Here is a 12,375-nt window from a genome sequence, read left to right as displayed (position 1 = left end):
GTTAGATGTATGACGCCCTCGATTACGTATCGCCCATTACTTACAGATACTGTTGTAGCTTGGGCAGCAACGTTTCGTCGATGATGCGTTGCTCCTTCACCTTGTCACCTTTGGCCATTTGCAGCAGCTGATCGTTCGGTCCGTACATTGTGCCCAGCCCGGCGGTACGCTTCGTCTGAAACTGCTGCAGCTGCTGGTTGATCGTCTCCTTCGCCTTCAGCCGGCTGCGCACGAACACCATACGCAGTATCTCTGCCTTGTCGTTCTCCTTCTGCAGCACGTCGTCAATGTCGCGTGCCTGCGCTTCGTCCACGTTCGCACACAGCAGCGGCGCTCCCGGTACGAGGAATGTCGAATGGATCTCGTACGCCCACTTGCGCATATCCTTCACGCTGCCCTCCTTGTACAGCATCGTAATCAGATAGAACAGCAGCGCGGACGGGTCCGAGTTGGTGAGCACAAAGTTCAGAAACACGGCCAGATAGACGGACTTTTCCGCCTCGAGCAGCTGCGTCAGCGATCGGAACGGGCTGTTCTCCTCGATGAAACTTTCCTGGTCCGAGATGTCGTCGTCTTCCATCGAGATGATCGGCTTCTGGGCGACATTGGCCTGCGCTGCCACGATACATCCCGGCACGGTGCCCGTACCACCCGCATTTGTCCCGCCGACAGGCGATTGTCCATGGTGATGGTGTGCATGATAGGAGGAGCTCATATGGCTGCCACCATTGTTGTTGTTGTTGTTAATGCTGTTGAAGTTATTGTTGTTGCCACCAGTCGCGTTGGTGGTGCCGTTTTTCCCGATGCTGCTGCTGCTGCTGCTGTGGTGGTGGTTGTTGTTGTTAATGCTACTGAGAGGGTTTGCTATTGCCAGATCACCGGCAGTGGTGTGCTCATGGTGATGCAGATGACCGCCATGCTGATGGTGCGGATGCTGATGATGTTGCTGATGAGCACCACCGACACCGCCGCCGCCGCCAGGACTACCACCGCCGGTCATCGAGGTGCTCAGGTACGGTGGAGGTGGCGTGCCCGGTGGCGTTATCTCCGACCGCTTGTCCCACGAGTCGGAGGACGTTTTGTGATGCCGGTAGAAGGGATGCTGATGATGATCACCCACCATGCCGAAATCCTTCGCACCGATGTTTTCCGGCGAAGACACGATACGTCGATGTTTCTTGTTGATGGATTGATTAACACCCGCTGCTGCTGCTGCTGCTGCCGATTGGTTCATCGCCTGACGGGTGACACGGTGAGATAGAACAGTAACATTAGCCTAGTTTGCTACAGCAAATCTGTTGTCTGCATAGCGAAAAGGATTTTCGTCTTACAAGAAAAGCATTGCGAACCCTAACTTATTCCGGGATTGCATTGTAGTCATACTTCTACGCATGATAACCCACGCAGCAGGCTTTATACAAGAAGCACGGAACTCAGGATCTCATCATAAGGCAACTCCAGCCACTCGGAACACAATTAAAATTATTTTTAAGGCGATTTCTACTCACACACCTGAAGTGATTTTGTTCTAATAGTTAAACGAGATGTTATCAAGAGATGAATTCAGAATTTTAAGATTTTAATACACCAGCCTATTCAAATTCCAATTTCCATACAGGCGAATTTGCTCCCATTGTCACAAAAAATCGCCCAATACTTTAGGAAAACATCTCATTAGTTATTGTTATTAAACAGTACTTGCTAATTTATTGACGACAAAAAAAAAATTAATCATGCAGAGATTAGTTTAGATTACAAGTAAAGAAACACGAATCGAAAAAGGCTACATGCAGTTAAGACTTCACTATGCATAAATGTCTACTTTACTACCAAAACCAGCGCAAATGTACATGCTTCTAAATATATCACGAACTAAGAAACGAATAGTTCCTCAACTCGATACTGCTTCGTATGAAAAAAATGCGTCTTGACTAAACCAAAAACACAGAAAATCATAACTCTTCCTTAATGGACCTCAGTCCTCAACGACAGTCGTTCGATGCGATCAACAACACACAATAAAAAAAAACAGAACTAAAAACAAACTTAAATAAAAAAAAGTCCCAACCAAACACCCAGAATGTACAAAAACAAGTTTTTACTAAGGAAAGTTCAACAAGGACATAAATCAAAACATAACCAAAACAAAACTCAAGCGGAAGTCTATATACAGTAGGGGGGATAAGGGACGCTCGAAGGTGACGACGAGTCAGATGGGGAAGCTTAAGAGTACAGGCGCAAGGATGCAGGGATGACAGGGAGAGAAAAAAAAAACAGACGAATCTCGACAGACATGATAGACAGGACAGACAGATATAGATAGACAGAGCACGGCATCGCGGAAACCCCTTCGCCGTTGTTAATGCAGAAGAAATACTCCATTTTCCCCGTGTAAGCCCCTCCGCAAGTTGTATGTAAAAGCGATGGTAAAAGTTTCTAAACGAACACATTGGGTACCGGCTACACACGAGAGTGAGAGAGAGAGTTGTTATAGAGACCGTAGAGCTTCGACAGTTATAGGGTTCCGGCGGCACACGCTGGCTGACACTAGGGTTTATTTGTTTTGATCTTACTAATTTAACCACTACACTAAGAAAGTGTGCTCTATGTGAGTGTACACACACCAAGTATGACGCGGACGTGTTTGGTAGGCGCGTGTGCGTAGCAGTGCCAGCGTATAAACAAAGGGAGACAGAGCAAAGGGATCAGAGGGTGTTGTTTTAGCGTTTTTGGGCGGTTTGAGATCACTGTACAAAAGGAAGGTTTTAGTATACTAGAGCCTAGAGCCATCATCCGTAAGGAGTTGCGTTCTTTCTCCACACGCGATACGCGAGCTACTTATCGCGCGTAACGTTTCTTCTTCTGCCCCTTCGGCTGACGATTTCGTGACTACTTACGGTGGTTTGCTGATGCTGCTGCATCTGGTGCACAATGTTCGGGCGATAGGAGAGCGGAAAGGCGGCGGCCATATTGTCGCGCACCGGGGTGCAGATCGTTATGAGCGGATAGTTCATCAGCGTATTGATACTGTTCGGTGGTGGGCGCATCTCGAACGAGCCCCGGCCGCTGCTGCCATTGTTGTTATTACCGTTCGGTGTGCCGGCAGCGGTGCTGTTGGTGCAATTGTTACCAGCATTGTCGTCGCTGTTCAGTATGAGGTTCTGATTGACCACCTCCAGCATGCCTGGTTGGCGTGGCGGTAAGGGCGGTGGTTCTGCTTGCAGCTCTGTCGTACTGGTTGCCGTCGTAGCCATACTGCCCGTGGCCATGTTCGCATCACCGATCGGGGACTCGATGGCGATATTGTTGTTGGCGTTATTAGCTTTATTGTTGCCACTTCCGTTGTTACTGTTGTGTGAGCTACCGTTCTTTTTCTTGCCACGCGACGATTTGCCACCGCTGCTAGCTTTCGTCGAACTGGCCGAACCGGAAGAGCCTGCCGAATGCAGACTGGACGTGTCCTGCCCGACAAGCTGATGGTCCAGATCGGACACCAGGATGTTGCGTCGCGAGCCAACCATCATCATGTCAACCATGTCTTCGGACTTTTTTGGAATGTTGTTGCGCTGTGGCAGCGGTGGTGGTATGTCAGAGTTTTGCTGCTGTTTGCCACCTCCACCGAAGTGACCGCTCCGGTTCATGTGATGATGGTTGCCGTGCAGATGATGATGATGGTGATGATCGGCTGCACTGCTCGCGCTGTACTTCTTCGTCTTGGTGGGTGTTCCCGACCCGACACCACTGCCAGAACCCGCCAATCCTCCGCCACCGGCGAACGGACCGCCAAGCCCATCCGTCGGGCTAAGGCACTCGGGCGAACCGAACAGGGTGGCCGCCGTCGGCGAACTTATCTCTTTGGAGTCGGACGATTTCTTCTTCGTACCCAGGCTCAGCGAAGACAGCGAGCGTGGAAAGCGGGACAGGAAGGCGGGCGTCGAGGTCGTCGTGGTGCCACTGGTTGGAAGCTGCGGTTGCGGAAACAATGGTGGCGAGCTGAGCGACGACGGGCTGAATGCCGGGTACGAGCCGGGCTGTTGTGGTTGAGGAATGCATCACACACGAAAAAGACGAAAGGACGACGGAGATCGTGTCCAAGACCGACGCAACCGATGAATGAATGAGCGAATGAGTAGGGAAAGCGAGCAAGAAATATCAAGGATACGAAGGATTGTGGGGAAAGAGCGTAAGGTGTTTTGGACGATGTGTGGTTTGTTTTTTAAATTCATTCATTCAGGTCAGGTTCAGGTATAGAGCGTAACCCAAGAAAAAGAAGGAAATTAAATATGTATTAGAAATCCGCGAAACCAATATGATATAATCAAGAGAGAGAGAGAGACAGAGCGATATGGTGCTGATGACAAAGGGTGTCGAAGAACAAGGAGACGTGATATTGTCGTGCCAGTAACCGATAAGAGAAGACACCACGGTATTATATTGTTAATGAAGAGGAAATTTCCATTATAATCACTTCGTGTGGAAAACCCCGTTGAATTTCGCTGCTGTGAGCTTCAAATATTATTACGAAAATATATCATATACTACGCCTATGACACATTGATTTACCGGAAAATAGACACGAGTCTTAGGCATCATTCAACGCATTTTTATGAAATAAAATTTGGACGCCGGGCATGGTAAGCCATCACTGATAACCGAACAAGTTTAAATTAACCCTTAATATACGTCAGCTTTTTGTGCCTTCATATTACAACCAGTCCTTGCATAAGGTAACTTTCTACTGATCACGTCTGAAAAAAACTGAAACGTCTGTATGGAACTAAATGTTTTAAGTAATACATTATTTATAAAAAAAAGTATCTTTAGAAAAATCTAACACTAATAAGTAAATGTCTAAAAGATATAAGGGATAAAAAAAATCGAAATTTGATAAAAATTCTAAGGTAAAATATCTAAATAACTAGTATAAAATGCATATACACATTTAAATAGTAAAAATATATATATAAACATTCCGAAACAAAAATAATAAAACAATGTATTAAAAAAGACAAAGAGTGCGATAATTGTTTTCATTCTGTTTTCATGTTTGTTCTACTGGATAAGCCAAAGTTGTAGTAAACTACCAACGCAAATTTTCAAACCGTTCCGAACAAAAACCGCTTGAGCAAACCAAACACCTACGAGCGTTATTCGTTCACAAAAAAACCCATCGAACACGAGCGCCGGGAGGAAATATATATTTGTATGTCGCACAAAGTATAAAATTGCTCATAATTGATGTAACTTTATAGCGAGTGGTAAACGGAAGAAAGAAACAAAAAACAACAAACACGTGAGGCGAGCACAAAAAACTAAAGCAAAGCAAACATAAATGTAAAGTTTCTGCCGGGGAAGGTGTAGGTGCAGGTGGGTTGGCTTTTTTTGTTGTTGTAATGTTGATGTGTAAAGAAGGACACGGTTGACCTTTGATGAAACTCATTTTTAAAGGTATTTTCCTCCCACGAACAACCTTTCGTAGGGTGGAGGAATGGTTGCAACTGCATTGCACTTTGCGCTGCACTGTGTGACTCATGAGTTTTAGCTTCCAATAAGCTCCAATCTTTAAGACTGGGTGCGTACCATCGTGTGTAAAATGCCATCATGCATTTTGATGAATCGTGAAGGGTTAATTTGTGGCCACTGAAGGATGAAACATAAGGCTGCGGTGTATGCGTATTGTTTTATTTTCTTTGTTTTGTAGCTTAATTCAAGAATTGTAATGTAATCGAAGAAATTTTAAACCAACTATTAACAATCAAAATTGGAGGTTAAGTACTATTATTAAATTATATTAAAAAAATAATGTCTTTTCGTTTTATAGAAAAAACTGATAAAACATATTTTAAATGTATACAAAACAATCAAAACAAATAAAACAGTTCTTCCTCCTCCAAACCCCCTCAATAAAACAATTTTGAATTAAACCACAAGAAAAATCTATTCACCAAAATAACAGTGGGCCAAATGAAATGTTAAAATTGTCCAAAAAGAAACCAAAAGCGCTTCCAAATTTAGTGATGTTTTGTCACCTCGTTTTGTCAATGGTTTGAGTTAATTGGTTGGTTTTAACCCTCGAAAATGGATGGAATGTGTTGCGAGCTGTGATTGGTTATTGCCGTGACAGATTCGCTCGTACAGATATTCAAAAATGCACCACCTAATGCACACATATACCCAACATCGAGCAACATACATACTAACATACAGGGTAAAAAGAAAAAAAAACACACATTGAACAGCTAATGCAATTTTTAAAATGCTCGATCAAACGATCAACACGATCGAGAAGTAATCGCATCGTACTGAAGGGGAGGACTGGAAACATTTTCCCGAACAACGCAGCCCTTTACAAACTGATGTAAAACACCATTTTTGAAAGAAAAAAACAACAACGCACTGGAAAATGAAAAACCTTCACCACAAGAGAGAAGAAAAAACCCACTCCGCACCGTGTGGAACAAACAGCCCGGAATGGTGCAGAAGAAGTGTGTAGTGAGAGCTTTACAAACATTGCAAGTATGTAGAACAACCGTTTCCGCGGTGGAAAAAAAACTTAACCGTAACACACAACGCTTCATCACCTTCTACCACTGGAATGGAATGTGTGCACAAATTTTCACTAAACGAGAAAGAGAGAGCGTGAAAGAGCCCAAAAGGTGATTGTGCGAAACACAGCAAAAAAATGCTCCAACAACACCACGTGCGAATCCCAACCCAATCCTCCCCAAACGCGGGAAGAGCCGTGTTTTTTTATAGACGAATAATGAGACTATTACCAGATTAATAAAACGAAAAAAAAACACGTGTTGTGGGAGGAAAGAAACAAAAGAAAACACACACAAAACAGGGGACACTTTTTGGGAGGTCTCTTAAGAAAAAGGCAAAGAAGGTTGATGGGAATACGGAGAAAAGTGAAACCAAAGTACAGATACGTTACCTCGCCAAGCATCTGCTGCAGTTCCTTTTCCAGCTTCTGGATCGTGACCTCGGCCCGGGCAATTTCCTCGGGCGGTTTGTTGCTGGCGATCAGAATATCACGGTTTTTCTTCACCTGATCGAGCATCAGCTGCAGCGTGTTCATTTTGTGCACTTCCATCTCCCGTTGCTTTGCACACTAAAACGGGAAGCAAGAGAGTGAAATTAATGTTGTTAAAGTCTCTGTAAGGTATAACTAGTAAGCAAGTAAGGGGCTTCGGGACTTGAGCTAATTGAGCTGTTCTCATCTCACCAAACCAAGATCCACACAAGAAGCGTTTGTCGTCTTAAACTTTTTACTCGGCTTCATTCGAGCTTATCTGTTGTGTCCTCGTCAAATATGTTTGTTCCAACCAAAGTTTGAAGACCACGACAATGGCTTACTGCTAAGGCAGGCTATTAGAAATGGTTTTTTCTAAGAGAAAACTCTTCAAACATTGAAAATTGTTCATCATTTTTCTCCTATCAGAACTTGGGATGGGATTTTTCCGCTTAAAAGGATCAAGCTTTAATCCTGACTCCACGCCTAATCGCTTGCCCTTTTATTTTAACCTCAATTTGTGCAGATAAGAACATCCCACACTCTTATAACATTCCTCCAGGCCCGGCGCACACACATCAACAACTGTGTGTTGCCAAAATTCCATACACGCCTGCTCCGCTCGGTTTCCACCGGTTTGATGCCGTAGCGAGCGTGGAAAAAGGGATGAAAAATCCCGAAATAACGTGATTCAACATCGCGATCACACACATGTATATGCCATCCAGCCAAGCACAGTTTAGACCATCGCCACGAATAGTATGACGGGGGTGTGATGGATCCGTTTTGGAAGCGACCAGAAATAATGTGATGCTGAGGAAATTAGCATCTCTCTATCTCTCTCTCTCTCTCTGTATCTCCAAAGCAAATAGGATTGAAGAGAGATGATGGGAGAGGAAGGTGGACACATTCTGGCAAAAACACCTTTTGCTACCACCATTTTGCCTTCTTCCGCTTTTGGTGTCCTTTGGTATGCAGCGACCGAGTGTACAACACGGGGAAATCGGGAATATTTTTAGACCGATCGGACGGGAAAACGCGACGATCGCCACCGGTCGTGAGCCAGACCACAACAGCAGCCCCAAGATGCTCTCCCGATGATCTTGACATTTTTCGATCGATGATGGAGTAAATTCGTGGAAAAATAAACGATCCCAGCCCTGGTCTCAGCACTGTAGCGAGCTGTTGTGTGGTGAGAATGAGTTGAATAAACGATCCGGAATTGCGGGAAATACACGGTGGTCGAGCGGCTTTTTTTTGCACACATACAAGAACAAAAAAAAAACCACGACAATATAGAGCTGCGCGAGACTTGAATTTCAATTAATCCTTCAGGGGAGGAAATGTGTTTAACTTCAAGCCTGAGTTTTTTTGTTGTGTTTGGTTCTTGCCGACCGTTTGGAAAAGCCAGTGACGGCAACATAACATGCTCGGGGGAGAAGGTACACAGCACTACTTACATCAACGGGCTGTGGAGCGGTGATGCTGTTCCGTTGCGCAACCGGCGTCATCGGTGCGATGGAGTTGGTCGATGGCGATGGTCGCTGCATTCTGTTGCTGCCACGCTGTACGGTTAGCTCAACGGCGTCCAATGCTGTTGAAGGCGCACGTGCAGAGGGAGAAAGAAGCAAAAAGAACAAGTTTTACTATGCGGTACACCACGACGAGACCTACTGCTGATCAATGAATATGGTGGGTGCGTTTGGAGAAGGTATGGGAAAGTGGAAGGAATTGTTGGTCTATCTAAAACGGGAACAGGGAGAGCTCCTTGAAGAGGTAGTTACATTTTTTTTATTTTAGGCTAGGACTCACATAACTTGGTAAAGTGATATTGTAGAGCGTAAATTGAATTACTGGGGCGGTCCGGTGGCCGAAGCGATAACGGCAGGATCGGGGTTCAAATCCCACCCGGACCGTTCCTCCGAAGGGAGGACTGACTATCTAACTACGTGGTGTCATTGAATCTAGTAAGTCAGAAATTCATCGTTAGGACAAGAAAGAAAAATAATAACAAGATATCATGATTTCTGAGATGAACTAGTCAGGATCAAGTGATTTCTTGACTCTGGTCAAAAGTTGGAATTTTCCACCAGCTTCAAGTGGTACTGGAATCTATTACCCTGTCCTGATAGGTTGGATCTTGAAGATGAAGGGGAACTCTGTCAGGTAGAACTGGACCGAAACATCAAAACAGTCCTACTTCAGCAATGAAAGGACCAAAATGCTTGAGTCCGGAAATCTGGACTTCTTTACTCATTGATCTTGTATAAGACCAGCCTAGTTATTCTGGGCAACTGCTGATGAACTAAATATTTCGCTCCCGTCTATACTATCTTTTTCTGAGGTTGAGATTTAGATTTTGCCAAAGACCAGCTATTGTCTCAGAATCTGAACGTTGGACGTCTTTTTTACGAAAAAGTCTTCCATAGCTTAACAATTGCATATAGTGTCTTCATATAATGCAACAATTTCGATGTAGAACTTCAGGACTTACAGACATTTCAAGTTGGGATATTTATTCCCTGACAAATTTGGCCGATAACTTTTGGTCTTCTACCAAGGTTTTTTTTAGTCAAAAAAGAAATCTCTCAAATGTCCAACGTGCAACACAGAGCTCTCGGGGAGGGGGACATAGCTGGCTTTGCAGATCCAGATCCATACTGGCCGTTTTGCTGGTGCTGAGTGAAATGTGCAGTTTACTACACTAGTGCCCCAGCGATCGATTGTTTACGTTTTCCCATCCCAATTCACAGCGCTGTTACCATTCCCGGTGGGTAAAAAGCGCGAAGAATGTTCGACTTTGCACGCTTGCTGGGAGAGAGGAGCAAAATAAAACAAAACTGAAGCGGGAAAACGGAACTCTCGATGTCCGAATCCATATGGTGTTGAAAACATCCAATTTTTGGCCGGGATTCGGGGGGGGGAAGATAAGGAAACGTAATAATAAAGTGAACAAAACAAGGGGGTTTAAATGCGCATTTTTATAGCATTGAGGATGAATTTTTATAGCAAAACTAAATTACTAAGGCTTTAGCAGAGCACTTTTTCAACTAGCTATTTACATTTTACACTGAATCCTAATGATGAGTCTTACAAAACAATATCTCTCAAGCCGACTGGAATATTCGTAAAAGCTCAACTAACGTGCCAACTAGCGTCTACTTCTAATCGTACGATAATGTGTGAGTTGTTGTGTACGTGTGTTGTGGATGAGAGTGATGGTGTGTAGCCGATAGGGGTGGGAGAATTAGAGAAGGGGGATGATCGAAGGTTTCTTCCCTGGGGGGGGGGGGGGGTGGGATGAGAATAGTAACAGTGCATTCTGCGTTGCAACAATGATGATGATCTGCCCCCGGACCCGGACAGTGTGCCGTGGAGAAGTACACGATGATGAGTGCGCTTAGTTTGTTTATTGTTTTCGCTCCCATTTGCTTGAATACTTCATACCACCGCACTTGTTGTATTACCTTTGATCATTTCCACGACGTAGGTGTGGGTTAACGCGCGTACGGATGTTCCATTGACCTGCGAGTTTGAAGGGATCGTTGTTGATATTCGGGGACGATTTATTTCGGCACCAGCGCCGATTGTGGCAGGATAATTAAATTCCAACGACGAGTGGCCGATGAAAGGAATGGGAAAAAATGAAATGTTTTAAAAGAAAAAATAAATTAAGAGAAAATTGGTTTTCACAAGGCAAACATGTTTGTATTAAAGTCTGATCAGCTTTTTTTTTGTTTAATATTTTAACCAAACAATTGAAAGCAAAAATCACAACAAAATGAGCAAGGACACACTCCCACCACGCATTACCTTCAGTATCATGTCGTCCGGCATTAAGCCGGCCCGCCGTGCCGCACCGCCCGGCTTGACGCTCTCGACGAACACGGGCTTATCGCCGGACACCTTCATACCGTACCCGGTCGCATCCCTGCTCACCGTCAGGACGAGCGTCTGCATCGCCATCGACCCATTGGCCGCGGATTCCCGCGTCGGCGTCAGTGTCTGTGGCCTCGGTTGCTGTGTCTGTTGTTGCTGTGCGTTGCTGTGTGGTGGTTGCTGCGGTCGGGGGGATCCGGCACTGCCATTCTGGGTCGTCGGGATGCGGCTACTTTGATTGTGTACGGGAGACCTACTTTTCCGTGTACGGGAGAGCCCGTGGAGCATATGTCGGTGTGTACATATGTAGAGGGTATAAGGAGTCGTCGTTAATAACCGGGATGGACAACCGGTTGGAAAAATTGATTTAGGCGACAAAAAAAAAGAGAATGGAAGAAAGAAACATAAAATAAAATCATGTTAATCTTTGAAGGCCGTTAAAAAGGCTCACACAAAAAAACAAACACAGAGGTAGAATAACATTAGTTAGTGAAAAAGAGAAAGCGGTGTGGGAGTTGGGTAAGTGAAGGTGGAAAAGTGTTTGGTGTGTTGAAAATTATTGTGTAAAGCAAGTACCTACAAGTGCTTCATTTTATTACAAAACTTTGTTACAAAATTTTCCTGAAGGTCAATCATTTAAAAGCTATCTTACAGTGGCAAAAATACAGAAAAAATTAAATATAAAAAGAAAGGTAAAAGTGGATATAAAAAACGATTAAAGACAAAAATAAATTAATAACTAATAAATTAATAGTAAAAGTATCTAATATGCACAATATATGAGATAAAAAGAGCTATCTAAACTATAAAACAAACTTCATTCCTATTAACTCCAATCTAGCAATATAAGCGCGGAGAGAAAAAGTGAAACAGACAATGGCAAGTGCAAGTGAGAAAGCACATCATCGACCCAGACACTTAAAACGCACATTTCATGATGGCGATACCCGTCGACGGGCTACACCGTTTTGCCCATAGAACGACACGAGAACGGGCGTGTTCGCCTTGCATTAACACGCTTGCCCTTGCACTTGCACTTGCAACTAATAACTAGCACATTGGCTAGTGCACATAAACACACACACGCGCAGCAGCAACAGCATCTGCCTCCCACGACCTCGCCACGCCGTCATAATCATTCCTTCGGCGCGTTTTCCGACGCCTTTGCACGCAGCCCTGTTTTCTTCGCTTTTTCTTCGCTTGCTTGCTGCATTATGAGGTGATGCGTCGACGGACCCGTCTCCCGTCCACCTGATTCGTCCCCTCTGCCACTATTAGCACGAAGGCGACCTATTAAAACACACCGTACGAACATCTGACGTGCGCCGAAGGCCGTGGGATGGGAAATTTGTGCACGTAGAACCCTCCCACTCTTCTGTTGCTCCGCTTGCTGCTCCATCGTCGTTCAGAGGTGCAAGAAGCAGTTGTGATTTGCATCGCGTAAAAGTGCACATTGTTGAGACACATTAGTGTTCGTTCCT

The 12,375-nt window shown here is 44.7% G+C and overlaps 1 protein-coding gene across 12 annotated transcripts in view; it reads right to left on the bottom strand.

Moving 5' to 3' along the window:
- Positions 1-12,375, bottom strand: part of LOC118508143 — a 66,655-nt gene that overhangs the window by 31,637 nt on the left and 22,643 nt on the right. For 7 of the 12 annotated variants that reach the window (XM_036047671.1, XM_036047676.1, XM_036047674.1 and 4 more), the window contains exons 3-8: positions 10,829-11,150; positions 10,483-10,540; positions 8,476-8,609; positions 6,938-7,114; positions 2,898-4,031; positions 45-1,237 (exon numbers count right to left, since the gene is read on the bottom strand). In XM_036047671.1, coding sequence (XP_035903564.1) covers positions 45-1,237; positions 2,898-4,031; positions 6,938-7,114; positions 8,476-8,609; positions 10,483-10,540; positions 10,829-11,150 — 3,018 coding nt within the window. The remainder of the gene's footprint in view (positions 1-44; positions 1,238-2,897; positions 4,032-6,937; positions 7,115-8,475; positions 8,610-10,482; positions 10,541-10,828; positions 11,151-12,375) is intronic. The other 5 variants (XM_036047678.1, XM_036047679.1, XM_036047677.1 and 2 more) reach the window with 3 other exon arrangements.

The sequence above is a fragment of the Anopheles stephensi genome, chromosome 2 (genome assembly GCF_013141755.1).
Source record: "Anopheles stephensi strain Indian chromosome 2, UCI_ANSTEP_V1.0, whole genome shotgun sequence".
Classification (NCBI taxonomy): domain Eukaryota; kingdom Metazoa; phylum Arthropoda; class Insecta; order Diptera; family Culicidae; genus Anopheles; species Anopheles stephensi.
This window is presented reverse-complemented; position numbering and strand designations above follow the sequence as displayed.